At 44.4% G+C, this 23,715-nt stretch overlaps 1 protein-coding gene across 1 annotated transcript in view; it reads left to right on the top strand.

Annotated features, from left to right (window-relative positions):
* The window catches only part of LOC126279049 (serine/threonine-protein kinase/endoribonuclease IRE1-like), a 138,081-nt gene that overhangs the window by 75,712 nt on the left and 38,654 nt on the right, over positions 1-23,715 (top strand). The window contains exon 11 of the mRNA XM_049979458.1: positions 12,871-13,157. Within this exon, the coding sequence (XP_049835415.1) occupies positions 12,871-13,157 (287 nt within the window). The remainder of the gene's footprint in view (positions 1-12,870; positions 13,158-23,715) is intronic.

Raw genomic sequence — 23,715 nt, 5'->3', positions numbered from 1 at the left:
TTGCGTCGTGAGGACCCGTCTCTCTGTCGCTGCGGGGCGGTTTTGACGGTGGTGTACATTTTATTAACTTGTCCGCTTTTAGCTGTGCTCAGGTAGTCATTTGCCCTGCCTGATATGCTCCCTGCCCTTTTAACAGATGACCCTGCTATGGCTGGCTTAGTTTTACATTTTATCCGGGCAGGGGTTTTTTATCATTTAATCTGGGTGTTTCTGTTTTCTTTTATTGTTTTGTGTTGATTCTCGCCTTTGGCCTACGATTTTAAGCTGAGTTTTTAATGTGTTCTCGGTGGTTGGCTTTTGCTTTTTACCTCTATGGTCGGCCAACCACCATCAGACTCTGTGCGATTTTAATTTGTTTTGTCTCATCTCTGTCTGAGTATTTCTTGTCCTGTGTCATCTGCCGTCTTTCCTGTTGTCTGTTTTTTCACTTCTTTGGGTGGTTTTAGTTTTTTGGAAAAAGGGACCGATGACAGTCGCAGTCTGGTCCCTTTATTCCCACAAACCAACCAACTGACTCCGACTTGAGAATCCTCCAGTGGAATTGTAATGGGTATTTGCGTCACCTTCCAGAGTTGCAGCCCCTTCTTTTCTTCCACTCTGCCGCTTGTATTGCGCTCCAGAAGACCCATTTTGTCAATTCTTCCCCACCCGCCATTTGTGGGTTCCGCGATTTCTGTCTGAACCGAGTTGGCCCTTTGCGGGCTTCTGGTGGTGTTTGCACCTTGGTCCGCAAGGACATTGTTAGTAAATAGGTTCCCCTCCATACCACTCTGGAAGCCATTGCTGTCAGGGTCCATCTGGCCACTGCAATCACAATCTGTAATCTCTACCTCCCACCTGACAGGCCACCCACATCCCATACCCTCACCGCCCTTCTTCAACAAATCTCATCTCCCTTCCTGCTATTAGGGGACTTTAATGCCGCCAACCCTCTTTGGGGTAGTCACACGACTACTGCCCTGGGCAGGACAGTTGAAGCTGTTCTGGCAGGGCTTGATCTCTGTTTACTAAACACAGGTGCTCCCACACACTTTAGTGTGGTGCACGGCACTTTTTCTACCATTGACCTCTCCATCTGCAGTCCCGACCTTCTTCCCTCCATTCAGTGGGGAGTCCATGATGACAGTGACCATTATCCAATTGTTTTGACCTTCCTTCAGTGTCTCTTGCTCTGTCACCCTCCCAGGTGGGCCATATCTAAGGCTGATTGGGGTGCCTTCTCCTCTGCTCCCATTCTGCCTGTATTGCCACATGACAGTGTTGATGAATCTACTCAGACTTTGACTCTTGCCATCCTTTCAGCAGCTGTTTCAGCAATCCCTTCTTCCTCAGGTTCCCCACGCCGGAAGATGGTCCCTTTGTGCACTCCGGAAATTGCTGCAGCCATAAAAGACCACTGCAGTGCTCTTCAACACTTCAAGTGGCACCCTTATACTGCTCTTCTTTGGGTCTTTAAACAGCTCGGCGGCCGGGCCCGCTACCTAATCAAATTTCAGAAATGGATTTACTGGAAGCGATATGTAGCTGCCATAGGACCACACACGCTTTCTTCACAAGTTTGGGTGAAACTCAGGCAAATTTTTGGCCACTGTCCTCCCACTGGGCTTGCAGAAATTTCTGTGCATGGTGTTGTCCTTACCAATCTGGACTTTGTAGCTGAAAATTTTGCTAAGCACTTTGCTCAAGCTTCGGCATCAGATCAGAATCCAGCCACGTTCCTTCTCCTGAAAGAGCGCTCAGAAAGACTGCCTTCCTCTTTTGTTTCTTGCTGCTCGGAGCTATATAATGCTCCATTCAGTGAGCGGGAATTTGCCAGTGCCCTCTCCCTTTGTCCTGACATGGCTCCTGGACCGAATCGGATACATTACCAAATGCTCCAACTCTTACTGCTGGCTGGCCACCATCATATACTGACCCTCTTCAACCGTCTGTGGAGTGAGGGAGTCTTTCCTACCCAGTGGCAGGAAAGCATTGTTGTTCCAGTGTTGAAGCCAGGGAAGCCGCCTTTTCAGTTGGATAGCTACTGTCCAGTTAGCCTTACTAACACCCTCTGCGAGCTCCTTGAACGCATGGTGAGTAGGCGGCTATTTCGGATCCTTGAATGCCGCGACCTTTTATCGTCAACTCAGACACGTTTTTGTTGTGGCCGCTCTACGGTGGATAACTTGGTGCACCTGGAGTCTGCTATCCAGTCGGCTTTTGCCCATCAGCAACACCTCCTATCAGTCTTCTTTGATCTGCATAAGGCCTATGACACCACCACATCCTCACCACCCTTCACAAATGGGGCCTTCGAGGTGCTCTGGCCATGTTTATCTGTAACCTCATCTCTTGTCACTCTTTTCGGGTCGAAGTTGGCTGCTCCTACAGTACTTCCCACCGGCAAGAAAATGGGTTTCCACAGAGTCCGTGCTGAGTGTCCCTCTCTTTCTTATAGCCATTAATGGTCTGGTGACAGCTGTTGGGCCGACAGTGTCCCCCTCTTTGTATGCTGACGATTTTTGTATCTACCTCACTTCCTCTGTAATAGGCGCTCCAGAACACCGTCTACAAGGGGCAATCTGCCGGGCGCACTCATGGGCTCTCTCCCATGGCTCTCAGTTTTCGGCGGCCAAGACGTGTCATGCATTTCTGCCATCGCCGTACAGTCCATCCCCATCCAGAACAGTTCCTCAATGGCCAGCCCCTCGAGGTAGTAGACACCCATCGCTTCTTGGGTCTGGTTGTCAATCCCCGGTTGACATGGGTCCCTCATCTTTGCCAGCTGAAGAGGATGTGCTGGTCCCAGCTCAATGTTCTTAGGTGTCTGTGCAATACCGCCTGGGGTGCAGACTGATCTGTTCTCCTGTGACTGTATCAAGCGTTGGTCCAGTCTCGTTTAGACTATGGAAGTCATGTCTATGTTTCTGCGTCACCTTCTACGCTGCAAATCCTAGACCCCATCCACCACTGTGGGGTCCAACTTGTGACTGGTGCCTTCCGGACTAACCTCGTACTTCGCCTTCTCTCAGAGGCAGAGATTCCACCACTGAGAATTTTGCACCAACAACAGCTGGTATCTTATGTGCTCCGCATTCGCTGCACGCCAAAGCACCCTAATTATGGTCTTCTTTATCCAGACACAGAGATCACCCTCCCACAGCAGCGGCCACAATGTGTGCTTACCATGCTGTCCACATTCAGTCGATCTTTTCTGAACTCCAGCAATTCCCTTTACCGCTTCTCTTCTCTGCTCACACATGTACCCCTCCTTGATGTGTCTCTCGGCCAGAGCTCTATTATGATCTCTCAATTGATTCAAAGGATTGTGTCCCTCCGCTGGCTCTTCGCCACCAATTCTACTGTCTCCTCAGTTCATTCTAGGGTTCAGAAGTGATTTACATCGATGGCTCCATAGTTTCTGGCCGCACTGATTTTGCTTACACTTATGCGCGACACACAGAACTTCATTCCTTGCCCGATGGCTGTACTGTTTTTACTGCAGAATTACGTGCCCTGGACCATATCCGCTCCTGCTCAGGACTATCCTTCACTATCTGTAGTGACTCATTGAGCGGTTTGCACGCTATCAGCCAGTGCTTCCCTCGCCACCCATTGTTCATTGCTATCCAGGACTCTCTTTCTCTCCTTGCTCAATGTGGGTGCCCAATGATGTTGGAATTCCTGACAATGAATTTGCCAATCGACTGGCTAAATTAGCTACTACCAGGCCATCTCTTGCTATTGGCATTCCGGAAATAGACATTCGCTCGGCATTACGTCATCAGGTTTTGGGCCTTTGGGATGCAGAATGGCACACTCTTTCTTCGCCAAATAAGCTTAGGGCGATTAAGGATTCTACAACTCCGTGGCTGCCCTCCTTCTGGGCCTCTCGTAAGGCCTCTGTCGTCCTATGCTGGCTCTGCATCGGCCATACTTGGTTGACTCATGGTTATCTCCTCTGTCGTGAGGACCCCCCTCTCTGTTGTTGTGGATCGAAGTTGACTGTGGCTCACATCTTATTGGACTGCCCCAACTTAGCCACTCTGTGACGGAATTTTAGCTTTACAGCCTCGCTACACCTGGTGTTGGCTGACAACAGCGGATCTCATTTTACGTTTTATTCGTGATGGGGATTTTTATTGCTTTATTTAAGGGAGGGACCTACCACCTTATTGGTGAGTGGAGGGGATGGCAGGCCCTCTCGCTCCCCCCTTCGCACTGGCTCGATTGGCTTCAAGTGGGCTTGGTGGTTCACCCCAGCCCTCTGCCTTCCCACTCCTTTCCTTAAGGGGTCTGTTATGTCTTGAGCATCTCTCTTGTCTCCTGTGCTTCTTCCTTCACACCCCTGTCATTAGTCACTTTCTTCACCTCGCCTCTTCTTCTGTCCCTTCCTTCCCAGTCAATAGTTTAACATTTTATAGATATTGTAGTTCCTTCTTTTAATGTGGGATTTTATTGGTTTTAGTTAATCTAAGGGACTGATGACCGCATAGTTTGGTCCCTTCTCCACCCAACCAACCAACCAACCACATGCCCTGGGTAGTGCTAATGCTCAGGCAGTGTCACAAGAATTGCCTGTCTCATGATCAACAGTACAGAAAGTTTTGCAGTCTTCTACACTGGTACCTCAATGAGATCCAAGCAGTGCAGCAAACTGAAACCTCATGATCCACACCAATATTCTGAATTTGCTCTTCGGTTCATGACGATAACATGTGGCCATGCAATATTCTATGAAATGATGAGGAACATTGTACACTGCAGGGTGCAATGAATACACAGACCTGCCGAATTTGAGTTGCTGTCAAACTGCATGGTGTGCATGAAGAGCCACTGCACTAACCAAATGTGACTGTATGGTCCACCTTTATTCTCAGCCTGTTCTTCTGTGAAGAGATGCATATTGCCTGTCAGGTGCTCTGCGATGTCTGCACATTATCAAGACCTGCTTATGCAGCATGTGATTTATGCTTTGGAGGAGCACAACTATGTGGAAACCACTAATTTCATACAAGATTGGGCAACACCTCATGTCACTTGTTAGTGAAAGATCAGCTCAGTGCAACCTTCCACAAACATTTCATCTCCTGATGCATGTCCTGCAAGATCACATGAGCTGAATCTATGTTACTTTTGACTCTGGGAATGTCTGAAAGAGCGTGTTTACCAGAGACACTACCTGATGTGAAGGCCAGTATACATGAACACGTTACTCAGATTCCACCAGGACTGCTGGGAGCAACTGTTTATCCTGTCCTTTTACGTATGCAGCATCTCATCGATATCTCTGGTGCTTATATTGAACAAATTGTGTAAATGGTGGCTAGTAATAAAATCAACATTTTCCTTTCCCACATGTTTGACATTTTCTGCCCACATTCCATTTCTAATCCATTACATATGGAAACACTTCTGTAAGTCTTTCTCCCATTCACAGCACCAAATTTGCATCTGGTGGCCAAAATTTGAAATAATTTTTTCCCAGCTAAATCGGTTCTGCAGTAACATATTAGGATACATATCAAGTTTAGATGCTGTATGATAATTACAGCCCACACTGGATCTCTGTGACTAGCTGCACTTTAAGTATATTATAACCACCTGATATTACTTGACAAGATAAAAATCTGTTCTTGACTTCTCGGACTTTGACAACCACAGTTTGAGTAATGAAAGATTAATAACAATATAACGTGTATAACAAAATTATATTGGCATATGTAGAAATATCACAAACGTTGCCTTGGTGAAGAAGTTTTGACAGTGTGCATTTAAGCTAATACTACAAAAGAAGAAAAAACAAAATTTCAACTGGCATGTAAACTACTTACCTCTAAAAATGCAACACCTCAGATACCTGTTCTCAGTGCAGTGTTATTTTTTCCTGCTTACATCCCCAAAACTACCTTTGTTCTTATTAAAGTCTTAATATGCAGGCTGTTTACTTTTAGTATGTGTTATTTTCATCTTATTATTATAGTTTTAATTGTGACTTATAAATCTGAAGACCAGTAGACTTTTAACTCGGATGACTTCAACAATTGGCATAAAATTTTTGTTTGCCACTGTATATCCTAATTTTTGCTGTAAATTGTGTTCCATCAGAAGTTAATTAGAAGTAACGTGCTTGCTTCTTCAAATAAGACAGGCTGAAAAAAAATGCTCATTTTATATTTACATATTCCCCAGTAAGGGCCCATTCATTTTCTGATTACTTTTTGTTCGAGTAAGTAAGACAGGTGATTTGACCACAAATTAATATTTATTTTCTTTTTCACAGATTAATATATGTCTATAACCAAGTTCACGGTTTCTAGTCAAACTGGAATTTTATATATGCTGCTCAATATGTTGTAACATTCATTCATTCACCATGTTCTGTAGTGCCATTCAGGGATGTTTAAGAGACTTAACAGTGTAAATAACAATTCATGTTTTCTTGATGGCTTCATGATAGTCTGTCAGAAATATCAACATCATTTTTGACATCTTCATCTGCATGTTTCTATAGGTTGCTGGAAATGTGAATAATTGTGTCATGACTTATAGGCTTATGTAGCTACTGTTGGTAAGGTAAGGGGATGTACTAGTGAAACGGTTGTGTAGAATATCAACCCACAAATGACTTTTAAAATCATTATCGCCTCCTTCAGTAGCAGTGTGTTATCATAGTGGTTGCTAGAAATACCACTTGCAGTCTGCTGCCTTATAACCTAGCGACAGTTTGTGCTAAGTTGATGACTTTCCGGTCACTTCTGCTTGATGCCCTGTCATTATTTTTAGATGACATTCCCAGATGTGGGTTCCTATCCTCACTCTTTGACTCTGTGCACGCTCCATTTTTTGTTGATATCAATTTGTTACATTGCTCCATGTCCCAGTATAGTTTGTATAGTATTTACTATATGTGCAGTTAATTGTAGCACATCAGGTGTCTGTCCATTAAAATCACCAAAAGTGAAACAATAATTCATATATTTGGTATCATTATGACAAATCATTTTTCTGTATGCTTTTTCTATCCTTATGGTAGCATACAAGAATACTCGAATTGTTCCTTTTACAAGGTTTGAGTGGTAATTCCAAAATCCTTGCTAGTTATCTATCTTCCGTTGCATTGCTTTCTTGCAAGAGAAGCTAAGTTCTTATCAGTCAGAATGACTGGGCCTGGTCAGAGGGTGTATACCAGCAACACTCAATAGCCTGTTGCGGAGCATGCTCTACAACATGACAGTCATGACCTTGGTGCCTATTTCACTACATGCGCTATTTGGATTCTTCTCCCAGACACCAGTTCCTCAGAATTCCACAGGTGAGAACTAGCACTACATGTCCTTCTTTCTCACCACCTACCTGGCCTTAATTTACATTAATTCCTTCCATCTCACCATTTTTTCACAGGAACTACTACTTTTTTAGTTTTCTACATCTTTCATTTTCTGACGTGTGTTTTTGGCCCCCCCATTCCACCTCTGTTACAGGCATTGCACTTAGCTTTTCATTCTTTTTAACTCATGAACTATGTTTTAGTACTAATCTCTGTCTTGCATATTACCCTGTCTTCCACCTTTAAGTTCTCAGGTTTTCAAATCCCATCCGGTGCAGTCCCTAACAATCTGTCTTTCCTTCTCATCTCATCTAGTAAGCCTCTTCTGACTTAAGGTTCTGGGTGATTTTTCTTAACTGAAACCCTTTTCAAAAACGCTTCCAGTCTTTCTCCTTCACCCCTCTTCCTGCCTCTTCAACTCTTCTGCCAGAAGAAGGGACCTCTGGCTGCGAATGCTTGTAAAAGTTAAACCTTTTTGTGTGTGTGTTCTCCTGCTGCTGCTGCTTGGTGAGTTTTTCTTTTTTAGTCCATTTACATTATACATGATAAAAAGGAATTCAAGAGAAGCCAAGTTCTTTAAAAGGAAGTAGGGTCACATTGCCACTTTTTTATTTATCATGTTAACATTCTGTACATTGTTTGATAGAGCCCCTCTGTGAAATTGCCAGAAAAAGAAAAAATTTGAAATCCATCAAATGAAACTGGTGAAAGAGAATACAAACAATGAAAAATCTGGAACGGAGTAACAATATGCATTAGTATAGATTGTTACTTACCACATAGAGAAGGCATTGAGTGGAAGACAGATACATTTAGAGATAGACTGATGGAAAATACAAGCTTTTGGGCAAAATCTTTTGTCAAGTGACACACACACACACATACACACGTACATTCTTACATGGACAACGTGCCTACACTTGACCATTCTCACCTCCAGGCCTGTAATGTCATGGTAGCGGGTAGCAGGCTCGTATGGGTAACGGGGATACGTGGTGTCTGGCAAGGAGGATGGACGAGTAGCAGAAAGGCATGGAGAAAAATTTTGTGGTCCTGCTAGAGAAGTGTGCGGAGGTAGGGTGGTGGGCAACTAGGTACAGAATGTGCTCGGGGAGGGGTAGGGGTGGGGGGGGATGGGGACCAGAGAGGGAGAGGATTAAGCAGTGTTATAGAGAAAGAAGGGAAGTAAATGAAGATGAGATGAGAGATATGATACTGTGTGAAGAATCTGACAGAGCATTGAAAGACCTAAGTCAAAACAAAGGAACCTCAGGACTATTGAGATCCTGGAGCCTGGAGAGAGCCAAAGTATTCCACTTGGCGTACAAGATTTATTAGACAGGTACAATACCCTTAGAATTCAAAAAGGCTATTATAATTCTAATTTGAAAGAAGACAGGTGCTGATAAGTGTAAATATTACCAAACTATCACTTAAATACACTCCTGGAAATTGAAATAAGAACACTGTGAATTCATTGTCCCAGGAAGGGGAAACTTTATTGACACATTCCTGGGGTCAGATACATCACATGGTCACACTGACAGAAGCACAGGCACATAGACACAACCAACAGAGCATGCACAATGTCGGCACTAGTACAGTGTATATCCACCTTTCGCAGCAATGCAGGCTGCTATTCTCCCATGGAGACGATCGTAGAGATGCTGGATGTAGTCCTGTGGAAGGGCTTGCCATGCCATTTCCACCTGGCGCCTCAGTTGGACCAGCGTTCGTGCTGGACGTGCAGACCGCATGAGACGACGCTTCATCCAGTCCCAAACATGCTCAATGGGGGACAGTTCCGGAGATCTTGCTGGCCAGGGTAGTTGACTTACACCTTCTAGAGCACGTTGGGTGGCACGGGATACATGCGGACGTGCATTGTCCTGTTGGAACAGCAAGTTCCCTTGCCGGTCTAGGAATGGTAGAATGATGGGTTCGATGACGGTTTGGATGTACCGTGCACTATTCAGTGTCCCCTCGACGATCACCAGAGGTGTACGGCCAGTGTAGGAGATCGCTCCCCACACCATGATGCCTGGTGTTGGCCCTGTGTGCCTCGGTCGTATGCAGTCCTGATTGTGGCGCTCACCTGCATGGCGCCAAACACGCATACGACCATCATTGGCACCAAGGCAGAAGCGACTCTCATCGCTGAAGACGACACGTCTCCATTCGTCCCTCCATTCACGCCTGTCGCGACACCACTGGAGGCGGGCTGCACGATGTTGGGGCGTGAGTGGAAGACAGCCTAACGGTGTGCGGGACCGTAGCCCAGCTTCATGGAGACGGTTGCGAATGGTCCTCGCCGATGCTCCAGGAGAAACAGTGTCCCTAATTTGCTGGGAAGTGGCGGTGCGGTCCCCTACAACACTGCGTAGGATCCTACGGTCTTGGCGTGCATCCGTGCGTCGCTGCGGTCCGGTCCCAGGTCGGCGGGCACGTGCACCTTCTGCCGACCATGACTACAAATTAAAACTCGACTACAACTGCAAAAACATGTAAACATGAATTCCATCAATTGATAGGAAGTGACATAGCTACCAACCTGCATAATAACATTTGTTATGAAACAAGGGTTGCAGGGGATATGGGGATTTCTCAGGCACCCTGTTCAGTGACGGTACCAACAAACAGATCTCTCGTTGGGAAAAATGTGTTGTCACCATGGTGATTATGTTGAGAAGTAGATATCTAGACACGAAGAATAAATATGTAGAATGTTAATAATGTTTGTTTTATTTAGAAAGTGTTAAGAGTTTACACATAAAAAATTTAGAGGCATTACTTTTCAGTACACCCTCATAGGTTGCAGTAGTTACGCAAAGATGAAGAGACATGCACAGGACAGATTATTGAGGGGAGAGGCATTGAACTGGTCTTCAGACTGAAGATCAACATCATCGCCAACAACACACTAAAAAGTCCTGTCCCCCCTCCCTCCCTCCCTCCTTTGTGTTTCCTTGTGTGTCCAAAGCATGTTAACATCAAGTATTATGAGTTCTTTTCCCATGTTACTGTCAGTGTAGTTTTAATTTACTGAGCACTGTTTTTAATACATCATTTCTTTACCTACTGCATGTCTTTCATCAACTCTCAACCTCTGCATGTGTATCGGTGCAAATACCCTGTGATTTATAAACTTGTCCACTCTTTTTCTATATCTGTACATAAATACTTACTTCTTTTTGTGGCTTATTGGTCCATGCATGATTCTGCAGAAAACCAATATGTTTAAAAAAAAGCCACAAGCAAAAATGTGATTTTTTGGGGGTCATAACTCATGTTCTGTTAGTGACAGAGGTAAGTGTTGAAGTGTTTGGACAGCCTTTGCCCTAGTAACTATGTGTATGCATATAGAAAGAACAGGCATCCTGTAGCTATCGTACAGTACAGGGTCAAAATTTAAACATAACCCACTTCCTTCAGCCTAGACAAATTGAGCAAATAGGTGGAGTGGCATCAGTGTAGTTTTAACTGATGTAGTGAGCACATGGCAATGATTCTGTGGTCACATCAAAGGGTCTGAGGTCACCAAACCATGGATGTAGATGACCCAATGGTTGTTTGCAATTTTCTACATGTTCTAATATTTTGTGATAGCTCTTCTGAAAGGTATTCAAATATGCCCAAAGTGGCACTGCAGTAACAAAAAATGGGCCAAAAAGCATCTTCACGTGCCTGAAAGAAACTTAAAATTACTGCCAAAATGATGTAAAACTGGAAAGACTACAAATTGAGAACTATATTTCTAATAACATTTTTACTTTTTTAACATACAAATCATGAGCCAGGTATCTTCAATGAATTGCAATTGATGAGCAAAGTTTCCAGAAGAAATGCAAAGCAAGCAGTTTTGCGTTAACCTTATATTATGCACACTTATTTCTCGTTTATATGTGTCAAAGTATGTAATTGCATCAAAGTATATAAATAAACTGTCAAAACTTTACTGATTTATAGAATTCTTTTATATAAGCAACATACACTGCCGTAGCAGAAAAAAGAAAGGAACCAGGGGGAAAATCCTTCTGTCACAGCGCAAAAGAGGTGAATGGGTTTGTCTTTAAAAGAAAAGAGGTGAACCAGGTGCCTCAATCCCCATTCTGTCTTCCTCACCAAAAATTTTTGCATGCAAACATATTCCTTTTTTTTGTGCTGAAATATAGTAGCAGAGAGACATAGATGATGGAAGGGAGAGGAGACAGTGCAAGTGGGAGAGAAACAGAGAGGAGGCAGTGATGGTGAGAGAGAGAGAGAGAGAGAGAGAGAGAGAGAGAGATATTGATTATTGATGAAGACAATAGCATTAGGAGTGAATGAGAGAGGAGATGGTGACGGTAAGTGAGAGATAGTAGCCATAAAAGGAAAGAGAGATGGGTGGTGACAGTAGCAGTGGGAGCAAAAAAGAGAGAAGACAATGGAAATGGAAAAGAGAATGAGTGGAGACCATATGTAGGTATATGTGAGGATGCATTTTATACCTAAATATAAACAAGATTTTTTGAGCTGCTGAGGTATTTGGCAACAGGTGGCAGTGGGAAAGAAAGACAAATGGAGACAGTGGCAGTGGGATATGCTGTAAAAATGGGAGACAGTGTGAATGGTGGTTAGGAGACAGTGGCAGTGGGAGAGAAAAGCAGGAGGAGTCACTGTAGGAGAACAAGAAGACCACATCAGTGGGAGAGAAACAAGTGCAGACAGTTGCAGCAAAAAGTGGAGCCTACAATTTTGCCCCATCACCCTATACCTGTGTGTTGAAAATTTTCCCAATGTGTGAATTATCCATATGTTAAAGTTTCCTGGTCTAGAGGAGAAAACTTATCTCCAAAGAAAGACTGGGCAACTGGATTTAGAATTTCTGTGTTAAAAGAGTGCAAATATGTTTGCATGCGAAAACTTTTGGTGAGGAAAACATAATGAGAATTGGGGCAGCTGGTACCCACTTTTCTGTCAGAGTCTTTTAAAGAGGAAATTTTTGCGTTCTTTGTGCTCCAAGAGGAGCATTTTCACTCTGGTCCATAATTTATATAGTAAGTCTTCTATACATCATTTGTCGATGAAATGTCTCAAGATTCAGTATTAACTGTAAAAGATGTCAGAGTTAATAATTGATGAAACATTTCTCAGAGGCTGCACATATTTTAAACTTATGAGTGTACAAAAGAGGTATTCTCAGAAAGAGTTATATCAGTGAGAGTGATATGTAAATAGTAGCAGAAGGGCTTCCCACTGTTTTGTTGGTTGATTAAACATCTGAATGAGACTAATGGTCATATTGAAAAAAATGAATAAAAATATTTGTTACAATTTGTTGGTGATGTTAATTTTAATGAGAATGGACGGGTGCAGTCATAATTTATGAAAAACAACTCAAATATATTGTAATCATTGACATCTAGTCACAGATTTTCTAATTGTGTTATATATGTTAAGGTCTGCAAGTTTTTCTTTCATGTTGCTTCTGTCTTCTTTTTTGCCCAACTTTGAGAATTGTCACTGCCTCATGCTATTGTAACACCTCAGATGAGAACCCCCTTTTTCTCCTTTTCTTTTAGGGGTGAATTTGACCGGCGAGCCGTAGCTGTAAAGCGGATATTGCCCGAGTGCTTCACAGTAGCAGACCGTGAGGTGGCTCTTCTGCGCGAGTCAGATGCTCATCCAAATGTAGTTCGCTACTTTTGCACAGAACAAGATCGCCTTTTTCGTTATATTGCTCTGGAATTATGTGCAGCAACATTGCAAGACTATGTTGAGGGTAGATTCCACATTGGTCGAATCTCTGCTCGTGACATTCTGCACCAAGCAGTTGCTGGGTTGCATCATTTACATTCTCTTAATATAGGTGAGTATTTAATTTTGTAGGCAAGCTTTGTATCTGAGCCCATATCATTTATATTTTTTCTTAAACAATGTTTGAACAAAGGAATATCAGTTGCATTACACACAGGATAGAAGTTGGTGAAAGAACAAAAAAAAAAAAGAATCTTTACTTAGTGGGAAGCCATGGAACTGTTATGAAGACTATACACTACTAATTCACACATTAAATTTTATAATACATATAAATATCGTAATTGTAACTCAATAATAGTTTTGTGTTACTGTACATATTATTAAAAACAAAGATTCCAAGACTTACCAAGCGGGAAAGCGCCGGCAGACAGGCACATAAACAAAACACACAAACACACACACAGAATTACTAGCTTTCGCAACCGATGGTTGCTTCTTCAGGAAGGAGAGGGAAAGACGAAAAGATGTGGGTTTTAAGGGAGAGGGTAAGGAGTCATTCCAATCCCGGGAGCGGAAAGACTTCCCTTAGGGGAAAAAAAGGACAGGTGTACACTCGGGCGCGCACACACACACACACACACACACACACACACACACACACACACACACATCCATCCGCACATACACAGACACAAGCAGACATATTTAAAGGCAAAGAGTAAGGGCAGAGATGTCAGTCGAGGCGGAAGTACAGAGGCAAAGAAGTTGTTGAAAGACAGGTGAGGTATGAGCGGCGGCAACTTGAAATTAGCGGAGGTTGAGGCCTGGCGGATAACGAGAAGAGAGGATATACTGAAGGGCGAGTTCCCATCTCCGGAGTTCGGATAGGTTGGTGTTGGTGGGAAGTATCCAGATAACTCGGACGGTGTAACACTGTGCCAAGATGTGCTGGCCATGCATCAAGGCATGTTTAGCCACAGGGTGATCCTCATTACCAACAAACACTGTCTGCCTGTGTCCATTCATGCGAATGGACAGTTTGTTGCTGGTCATTCCCACATAGAAAGCGTCACAGTGCAGGCAGGTCAGTTGGTAAATCACGTGGGTGCTTTCACACGTGGCTCTCCCTTTGATCGTGTACACCTTCCGGGTTACAGGACTGGAGTAGGTGGTGGTGGGAGGGTGCATAGGACAGGTTTTACACCGGGGGCGGTTGCAAGGGTAGGATTCAGAGGGTAGGGAAGGTGGTTTGGGGATTTCATAGGGATGAACCAAGAGGTTACGAAGGTTAGGTGGACGGCGGAAAGACACTCTTGGTGGAGTGGGGAGGATTTCATGAAGGATGGATCTCATTTCGGGGCAGGATTTTAGGAAGTCGTATCCCTGCTGGAGAGCCACATTCAAGGTCTGATCCAGTCCCGGCAAGTATTCTGTCACAAGTGGGGCACTTGTGGGGTTCTTCTGTGAGTGGTTCTGGGTTTGAGGGGATGAGGAAGTGGCTCTGGTTATCTGCTTCTGTACCAGGTTGGGAGGGTAGTTGCGGGATGCGAAAGCTGTTTTCACGTTGTTGGTGTAATGGTCGAGGGATTCAGGACTGGAGCAGATTCGTTTGCCACGAAGGCCTAGGCTGTAGGGAAGGGACCGTTTGATATGGAATGGGTGGCAGCTGTCATAATGGAGGTACTGTTGCTTGTTGGTGGGTTTGATGTGGACGGATGTGTGCAGCTGGCCATTGGACAGATGGAGGTCAACGTCTAGGAAAGTGGCATGGGATTTGGAGTAGGACCAGGTGAATCTGATGGAACCAAAGGAGTTGAGGTTGGAGAGGAAATTCTGGAGTTGTTCTTCACTGTGGGTCCAGATCATGAAGATGTCATCAATAAATCTGTACCAAACTTTGGGTTGGCAGGCTTGGGTAACCAAGAAGGCTTCCTCTAAGCGACCCATAAATAGGTTGGCATACGAGGGGACCATTCTGGTACCCATGGCTGTTCCCTTTAATTGTTGGTATGTCTGGCCTTCAAAAGTGAAGAAGTTGTGGGTCAGGATGAAGCTGGCTAAGGTGACGAGGAAAGAGGTTTTAGGTAGGGTGGCAGGTGATCGGCGTGAAAGGAAGTGCTCCATTGCAGCGAGGCCCTGGACGTGCGGGATATTCGTGTATAGGGAAGTGGCATCAATGGTTACAAGGATGGTTTCCGGGGGTAACAGACTGGGTACCGATTCCAGGCGTTCGAGAAAGTGGTTGGTGTCTTTGATGAAGGATGGGAGACTGCATATAATGGGTTGAAGAATGCCACAGTGTTACACCGTCCGAGTTATCTGGATACTTCCCACCAACACCAACCTATCCCAACTCCGGAGATGGGAACTCGCCCTTCAGTATATCCTCTCTTCTCGTTATCCGCCAGGCCTCAACCTCCGCTAATTTCAAGTTGCCGCCGCTCATACCTCACCTGTCTTTCAACAACTTCTTTGCCTCTGTACTTCCGCCTCGACTGACATCTCTGCCCTTACTCTTTGCCTTTAAATATGTCTGCTTGTGTCTGTGTATGTGCGAATGGATGTGTGTTTGTGTTTGTGTGTGTGTGTGTGCGTGAGAGTGTACACCTGTCCTTTTTTTCCCCTAAGGGAAGTCTTTCCGCTCCCGGGATTGGAATGACTCCTTACCCTCTCCCTTAAAACCCACATCCTTTCGTCTTTCCCTCTCCTTCCTGAAGAAGCAACAATCGGTTGCGAAAGCTAGTAATTCTGTGTGTGTGTTTGTGTGTTTTGTTCATGTGCCTGTCTGCCGGTGCTTTCCTGCTTGGTAAGTCTTGGAATCTTTGTTTTTAATATATTTTTCCCATGTGGAAGTTTCTTTCTATTTTGTACATATTATTATTATTATTATTATTATTATTATTATTATTATTAGCAAATTCTCGCAGTAAATGGAAGATGTTAACCAAATAACTCAATCAGTTTTTCTTTATGTCCTTGTTGTTCCAGTAGGCTTACATTCTTTCCAAGAAGGCTTATTTACATTTTTCTGACCACTTTGGTCTGTACGGTTTTTTGTTTTGGCTGCTCTGATGTAATTTCACATTTGTCTACTTTGCATCTGAAGCTGTCTCTCTCTCAAAGTGAATTAGTCTTGTGTTTGGATTGTTTATGTCCTTTCAGATTTTGTTCAGCCAAGGTCTTGATTTCGTAAGTGATTTTACATAGTCTATTATCCTTTTTGTTAGTTACTTTTCTAGTAGTCTGTTGAGGTGACCAAAGAATTTCATTCCCCTATTCTCAATGTCAGTTTCGATGATTGAAAACCTTTCTGTTGCTCTGATTGATTGCAGCCTATAAACTTCTTGTGTACGTCTCACTCCTGAAATTTTTGTAATGATCTTTCTCTCTTTTTCTATTTCATCAAGTTCATGTTTGCTGTTCAGCATCATCATTTCACTTGTGTAGAGGATCATTGGTTTTATGACTGTGTTATAGTATCAAATTTTTGTCTGTCTTGATATGGATTTTTTGTTGTAAATGTTTTGGACTAACACCAATGCTTTTTTGACTTTTAGGAGGTGATTTTGCTGAGAGATTTTTTCAAGGCCTGTCAGTTCAGTGGATTCTCTGAGGTATATAAAGTATGGGACCCTTCTGATTTCTCTGTATTTTGTTTTCAGGCTCATGATTTCTGTGTTCGAACAAAAGAATTCAATTTTCTCAAATGAGATTTGTAACCCTACTTTTTCTGCGTATTCTTAAAGTGTCTCGAGCTGTTTGATGGGAGTCTCATTGTCCTCTGTAAGTACTGCCAGATCATCCTCAAATGCAAGGTATGGAATGTAGAGACTGTTTTGGGGAAAGCACAGTATGATTGGCTTCCAAAACTCATTTTTCTTGAGTTCTTTCTCCCATTCTTCCATATCCTTTTCTACGATGACATTGAACAGAATCTCCTTGTCTCACACTTGTTTGAATGTCAAATGGTTGTGAGATTTCCCCCATAAATTTTACTTTATATTTTGTGCCAGTTAGTGTTTGTTTTATAAATTCTCATGCTTGGGGATCTAGTCCCCTCCTTTCTAAAATTTGGCATAGTAAGGGTCTATCTATTGATTTGTATACTTCTTTGAAATCCATGTGCATGCTAGATGTTTTTATCTGAGGGCTGGCATTTTGAGCATGGTTTTGAGGTTAAAAATTTTTTCTGAGTGTGAACTGTTTGGTCTGAATCCTGCTTGATATTCTGCTGATTTGGGTTCTAGTTGCCTTTGTGCTCTATTCAAGAGACAAGCTGACAAAATTTTGTAGGTGACTTGTAAGAGGGAGATCCCTCTATAGATGTTTACATCAGATGTGTCGTCTTTTTTGTACAGTGCATGGATTGGAGCAATCTTCCAGTCATCTGGGATTTGTTCGGTTTGCCAAATGTTTCAGATTATTTGCGTAATTTCTTTGAGTAGGGTTTGAGCCTACATTTTCCAAGAGTTCCACTATAGTTCCATCCACCCCTTATGCTGTGTTGTTTTTAAGTTTCTTGATATGTAAATAAACTTTTTCTTATGTTGGTAGTAATGAACTTTCTGTTGCTATTTCTGGATGTATACTCAGAAATCTCTCTTTGGGATCTGGAAAATTTAAAAACTGTTAAAAATATGTGGGCTAGTTCTTGGAAAGTTTCTTTATGTGTCAAAACTAATTTACTAATGTGTTTTCAAAAGCAGAGGTTCTGTGGTGAGCACCCTTTGATTTGGTTCAGAGAGGTCTTCTAGAAATCAAATATTGTAATTTTTGAAGTTGTCTTCAGTTGAGTACAGTTGGTCATTGATATATTTTCATTTATTTTGTCATAAAATCTTGGATGATTGTTTGTGAACTTTGAGGAATTTCTTCTGTGCTTCCAAAGTTCTTGGGTGTATTTCCTGATGCAGCAAACAACCATTCTGCCATCATCAGGTGATACTGGCAGTACAACCAAGAACCTTGGTAGCATCATATATGCTGGGAAAGCCTCAGATTGCAAAGCTCTTGTGTGTTTCTTCTGATTTGCTGCAGTTGTGATTTTGCCTTTTCTCTTTCTTGTTGATTCCAGGAAGGATGTTTTGGTTTTTTTCTGAAGAGCTCAGGTCTTTTGGTGTTTTTGATGATTTTAGTTTAAAAATTTCTTGCAGTCTTCTGCAGGTTGTTCTTCCCATTTTTCTTAGAGTCTTTAATTTTGTGTAGATCAAATTTTGGGATCACCAGTGTTTTCCTGTTGAATTTTCTTGTGGGCATGAATTTAATTTTGATTCTGTTAAATAATGATCTGAATCAATGTTTCTATGTGCATTATGAATTTATTTTTGGTAGGTGTTCGATATTGTCATATGATTAGTCTGAAATTCTCTTAAATGATGGAAGAGATTGCCACATTTTTTGTGCTTTTTCTGAAGTGAAGGTGAAATAACTTTTAGATTGTTTTGTTGGCAAAACTCAACAAGTTGTTCAGCATTCTTATTGGTTAAATTATGAGCAGGACAGTCTCCCACTATCCTCTTGTATTTGCATTCCCTGCCAATTTGAGAATTAAAATCACCGAGTATAATTTTCGCATCATCTCTTGGAATTTAGGCCCCCTGTGTCAAATTCTTCCCAGAGCCATTCAGCATTTTTTCCCATCATTTGTTCATGCATGTGCATTAATAAAGGTATAATTATTATTATTGTAATTACAGAAGTGTTGAGCCATCAACAGGCACTCGCAAAAGAGAATGAAAACTTGCTAACTTCCAGAAGAAATCCTTTGACAAGCTAGAGGATAAATACAAATACAGCAGTGTGTACTGCCACTGTATTATCAACTCTTCTTGGCCACAGTGTGGTGTTTGACAGCTAGTTGGTTTCATAGTTAGTATTCCTGTGATGGGATAGGTTTAAGATGTGCTAGGTGCATGAATTGAATAGCTCTTGCTCCTAGATCTTCCATTGGGACATGACACATGTGGCAAGGGGTTGGTAGTGGTAGTGAGAGTGGAAGATGAAGTTTTATTCCTGTAGAAGACCCAACACTTCCTACTCCAGTCCTGTCACAGGCTTATCTTATCAATCAGAGGCAAGGTCTCTTGTGAATACAGCCATGTCATAAGTGCTGCACAGACTTTTATGGTGGCATGACATCCAACCCCATGTCCAACACCTCCCTGCAGGTCCAGGGGTTAGAATAGACCCGAGGTATTCCTGCCTGTCGTACAAGGCAACTAAAAGAAGATTCACATGTTTCGGCCTTTATGTGATGGTCCCCTGTAGGGCTTGACCTGCATTCTTCCAAATTTTCCCAAAGAGTGAGCCAGTTGGGGAAGGGCGCCCTACAAGGTGCATCATGTTCATCGTGCATTGAGATCTTTAACCCACTTACTCGTCGTCACATTGCAGTCCTGCCCTTTCTCCATCTATTGGGCGAGGACACCTTCCTGGATGCATTTTCCACCAAGCACTATGCAGTGTCGATTTCTGCATTGATGATGACCATGGACTTCTTTGCACCTGATATCCAGCACAGTAGCCAGTTCGTAGTGGTGGGGCCGCCATGTACCCTGTTGGTTGTAGCTCCCAGACTACACAGGGATCGCTCTGCTGATGCCTGCGCTGTCAACTCCCCACGTATGCCAAGAGGTAGATGCCCATCCCCCTGGGGCATTGGGACTCCTGGCAATGACTATCCTGCCAGGTGGCCTTTGCTGCGGATAGGTGGCACCCGTGGGGAGAGCCCCTGGTCGGAGTAGGAGGCGCCAGGGCGGATGACACGCAATGAAGTGTAGTCTGTCATCTCATGGTGGTGGCAAAACACCAGCAGTCTCTAAGCGATCACAAGCTCAATTCAACACACAGAAGTATGACCCAGAATCGTTCCCCTCACTGGCCACACCATGGGAGGAACGTCAGGCTAAGGATGGCAGCGGATCTTATTCGCCCCAGTATCTTGTATGTTCAAGAGCTGATTGGGGAGCTTTCATGGCGATGAAGCCTCAGTTTTTTGTTGAGTATTTAGAGGACAAGTTCGGGGACATGGAGGGCTTGTCCAAAATGAGATCGGGTCAGTCTAGATCAAAACAGCATCCTCTGCCCAGTCACGGGTGTTACTCGCTTGTGACAAGCTGGGGGATGTTTCTGTAACCATCATACCCCATAAGAGCTTAAATATGGTCCAGGCTGTCATTTTTTACAGAGACCTTCTATTGCAGTCTGTCGAAGAGCTTCGCGCCAATTTAGAGCGACGAGGTGTACATTTCATCCAGCGTATCCACCAGTGTCTGAAGGATAATCAGGTTGCCACCGGGCCTTCACCTTGGCCTTTGTGGGTGATACATTGCCTGAGAAGGTGAAGGTGATGGTCTACTGGTGTGATGTAGAGCCCTATATTCCTCCCCCGATGCGATTCTTTAAGTGCTGGAATTGTGACCGTATGTCTTCCCGCTGTACTTCCAGTGTCACATGCCGAGATTGCAGACGCCCATCGCATCCCAAAACTCCATGTGCCCCACCTCACATCTGTGTCAACTACGGAGAGCACCATTTGCCTGCAGGATTCTCCAGAAAGAAAGGAAAATTGTGGAGTACAAGACCCTGGACCGACTGACCTACACTGAGGCTAAGAGAAAATTTGAACGCCTGCATCCTGGGCATATGACATCGTCTTATGCTGTCACTACAACAGTTCTGACACCATCAGCTCAGCCAACCCAGGTCACCTCTCAGAGCCAGAAGCTTACACCTGCTCCCTTAAAGGTGGGGGGTACTTCCCTCCCTGTTGCTCCTGCTCCACCTACTTCGGGAGCAACCCCCCCCCCCCCCCCCCCTCCCACCAACCATCGCAAACATCCGTCCCCACTTCTAAGCCAGAGAAGTGTAAGTTTTCTTCGGCTTATCTCACTAGGAAGGGGTCCCTTGGGTCATTCCTTTCCTATGTTTCTTCTGGTGGGAAAGACAACACCCCCAGTGGCTGAAGAGCCCAATAGCAGGTGGTTGTAGGGCTTCACGCTCATCCTCATCCTCAGCCCTGGAGACTGAGCCAGTGAAGTCCTCCCAGCCAGGGAAACCCAAGGAGCAACGAGAGAAATCCAAAAAGAAAACCCATAAAGACCAAGGAAATTGCGGTGACACCCACACCACTGCTGCCTATAAGCTCTGTGGCTGAGGATGGGGTGGAGACTTTGGCGTCCGCTGAGGACCTAGATCTCGCCAGACCCTCAGACACAATCGATATAGACAGCTCAGCCAATAACTCGGTGGCAGCAGGCGACTCTGAGGCGTAAACTGCCTCATTGAATGTTCCATGCCTTCTTGGTCTCACGGTGCCATCCTCCAGTGGAATTGGGGCAGTTTTTTCCACCGCCTGGCTGAGCTACAGCAACTGTTAAGCTTTTCACCTGTTATCTGCATTGCCGTCCAGGAAACCTGGTTCCCAGCAATGCGGACCCCTGGCCTCTGCGGCTATAAGGGATAACCGTAGCGACTATAATCGAGTTTCAGGTGGAGTTTGCATTTATGTCCTTAACTTGGTCTGTAGTGAACATGTGTCCCTTCAAATCCCTCTTGAAGCTGTGTCTGTCAGAATAAGGACGACACAGGAAAGAACTATCTGCAATGTATTAGCTACACTGATTGATCACCTCCCTAAACCTTTCCTACTTCTGTGAGATTTTAATGTCCATAACCCCTTGTGGGGTGGTACCATGCTTACTGGCCAAGGCAAAAGTGTCGTAACTTTATTGTCGCAATTCAACCTCTGCCTCTTAAACACTGGGGCCGCCACACATTTCAGTGTGGCTCATGGCAGTTACTCGGCATTGATTTATCAATTTGCAGCCCAGGACTTCTCCCATCTACCCACTGGAGAGCACATGACGATCTGTGTGGTAGTGCCCCTTCCCCATCTTCCTGTCACTACCCCAGCATCAAGCATCCGGGCACCTGCCCAGATAGGCTTTGAACAAGGCAGACTGGGCAACTTTCACATGTGCTGTCAACACTGAATCTCCCCACACCGTCACATCGATGTGATGGCTGAGCAGGTGATTAGCACAACTGTTTCTGCAGCAGAAAACGCAGTCCCTCACTCTTTAGGGTGCCCGAGGTGTAAGGCAGTCCCTTGGAGGTCGCCGGAAGTCGCTGAAGCAATTAAGGAGTGTCAGCAAGCTCTACAGCGGCATAAGCATCACCCTTCCCTACAGCACCTCATACCCTTTAAACAGCTCTAGGCCCATGTTCGCTACCTTATAAAACAATGGAAGGAAGAGTGTTGGGAGATATACGTCTCCACCATTGGGTGCCAGAAGTCACCTTCCCAAGTGTGGGCAAAGATCAAACATCTTTACGGTTACCAGGCCCCAACAGCTGTCTCCAGTGTTACCGTAAATGGCGAGTTATCTACTGACGCAAACAGGATTGCCAAGCACTTTGCTCGAGCCTCTGCATCGGAGAATTACCCCCAGCCTTTCGCACTCTCAAATGGCGGCTGGAAGGGAATGTCCTCTCATTCACTACACGCGGCACTGAATCCTATATGCCCCATTTACAGAGTGGGAGCACCTCAGTGCCCTTGCACATTGCCCCGACACAGCTCCTGGGCCTGATCGCATCCACAGCCAGATGATTAAACATCTCTCATCTGACTACATCTTCTCGTCATCTTCAACCGGCTCTGGTGTGATGGCGTCTTTCCATTGCAGTGGTGGGAGAGCACCATCATTCTGGTGCTCGAACCTGGTAAAAACCCACTTGATGTGGATAGCTGTCGGCGAATCAGCCTCACCAACGTTCTTTGTAAGCTGCTGGAATGTATCGTATGTCGACGTTTCCATTGGGTCCTGGAGTCACATGGCTTGCTGGCTCCATGTCAGGGCGGCTTCCGCCAGGGTCGCTCTACCACTGATAATCTTGTGTCCATTGAGTCTGCCATCCGAACAGCCTTTACCAGACGGCAACATGTGATTGCCATCTTTTTTTACTTACATAAAGCATATGACATAACTTGGCGACATCATATCCATGCCACATTGTATGAGTGAGGTCACCAAGGACCACTCCTGATTTTTATCCAAAACTTCCTGTCGCACTGTACTTTCCATGTCCAAGTTGGTGACTCCCATAGTTCCATCCATATCCAGGAGAATGGAGTCCCGCAGGGCTCTGTAATGAGTGTGTCTAAATTTTTAGTGGCCATTAACGATCTAGCAGCAACTGTCAGGACCTCCGTCTCACCTTTTCTGTATGCAGACAACTTCTGCATTTCGTACTGCCGGTCCAGTACTGTTTTTGCTGAGCGGTGCCTCCAGGGAGCCATCCACAAGGCGCAGTCATGGGCTCTAGCCCACAGCTTCCAGTTTTCTGCCGCAAAGTCGTGTATCATGCACTTCTGTCGGAACCCGCACTTTACCTTCATGATGATCCACTCACTGTAGTGGAAATATATCAATTCCTAGGACTGGTTTTCAATGCTTGATTGACTTGACTCCCTCATCTTCGTCAGCTTAAGCACAAGTGCTGGCAGCACCTCAATGCCCTCCATCGCATGAGCAACACTCGTTAGGGTGCAGATCGCTGTACGCTGCTGCAGCTCTACAGAGCCCTTGTTCAATCCCGAATTGACTGTGGGAGTGTGGTTTATGGTTCGGCAGCACCTTCAGCATTGCATTTACTTGACCCTG

The sequence above is a fragment of the Schistocerca gregaria genome, chromosome 6 (genome assembly GCF_023897955.1).
Source record: "Schistocerca gregaria isolate iqSchGreg1 chromosome 6, iqSchGreg1.2, whole genome shotgun sequence".
In the NCBI taxonomy this organism is placed as follows: domain Eukaryota; kingdom Metazoa; phylum Arthropoda; class Insecta; order Orthoptera; family Acrididae; genus Schistocerca; species Schistocerca gregaria.
The sequence above is the reverse complement of the archived record's forward strand: the minus strand, read 5'-3'. Positions and strand labels throughout refer to the sequence as shown.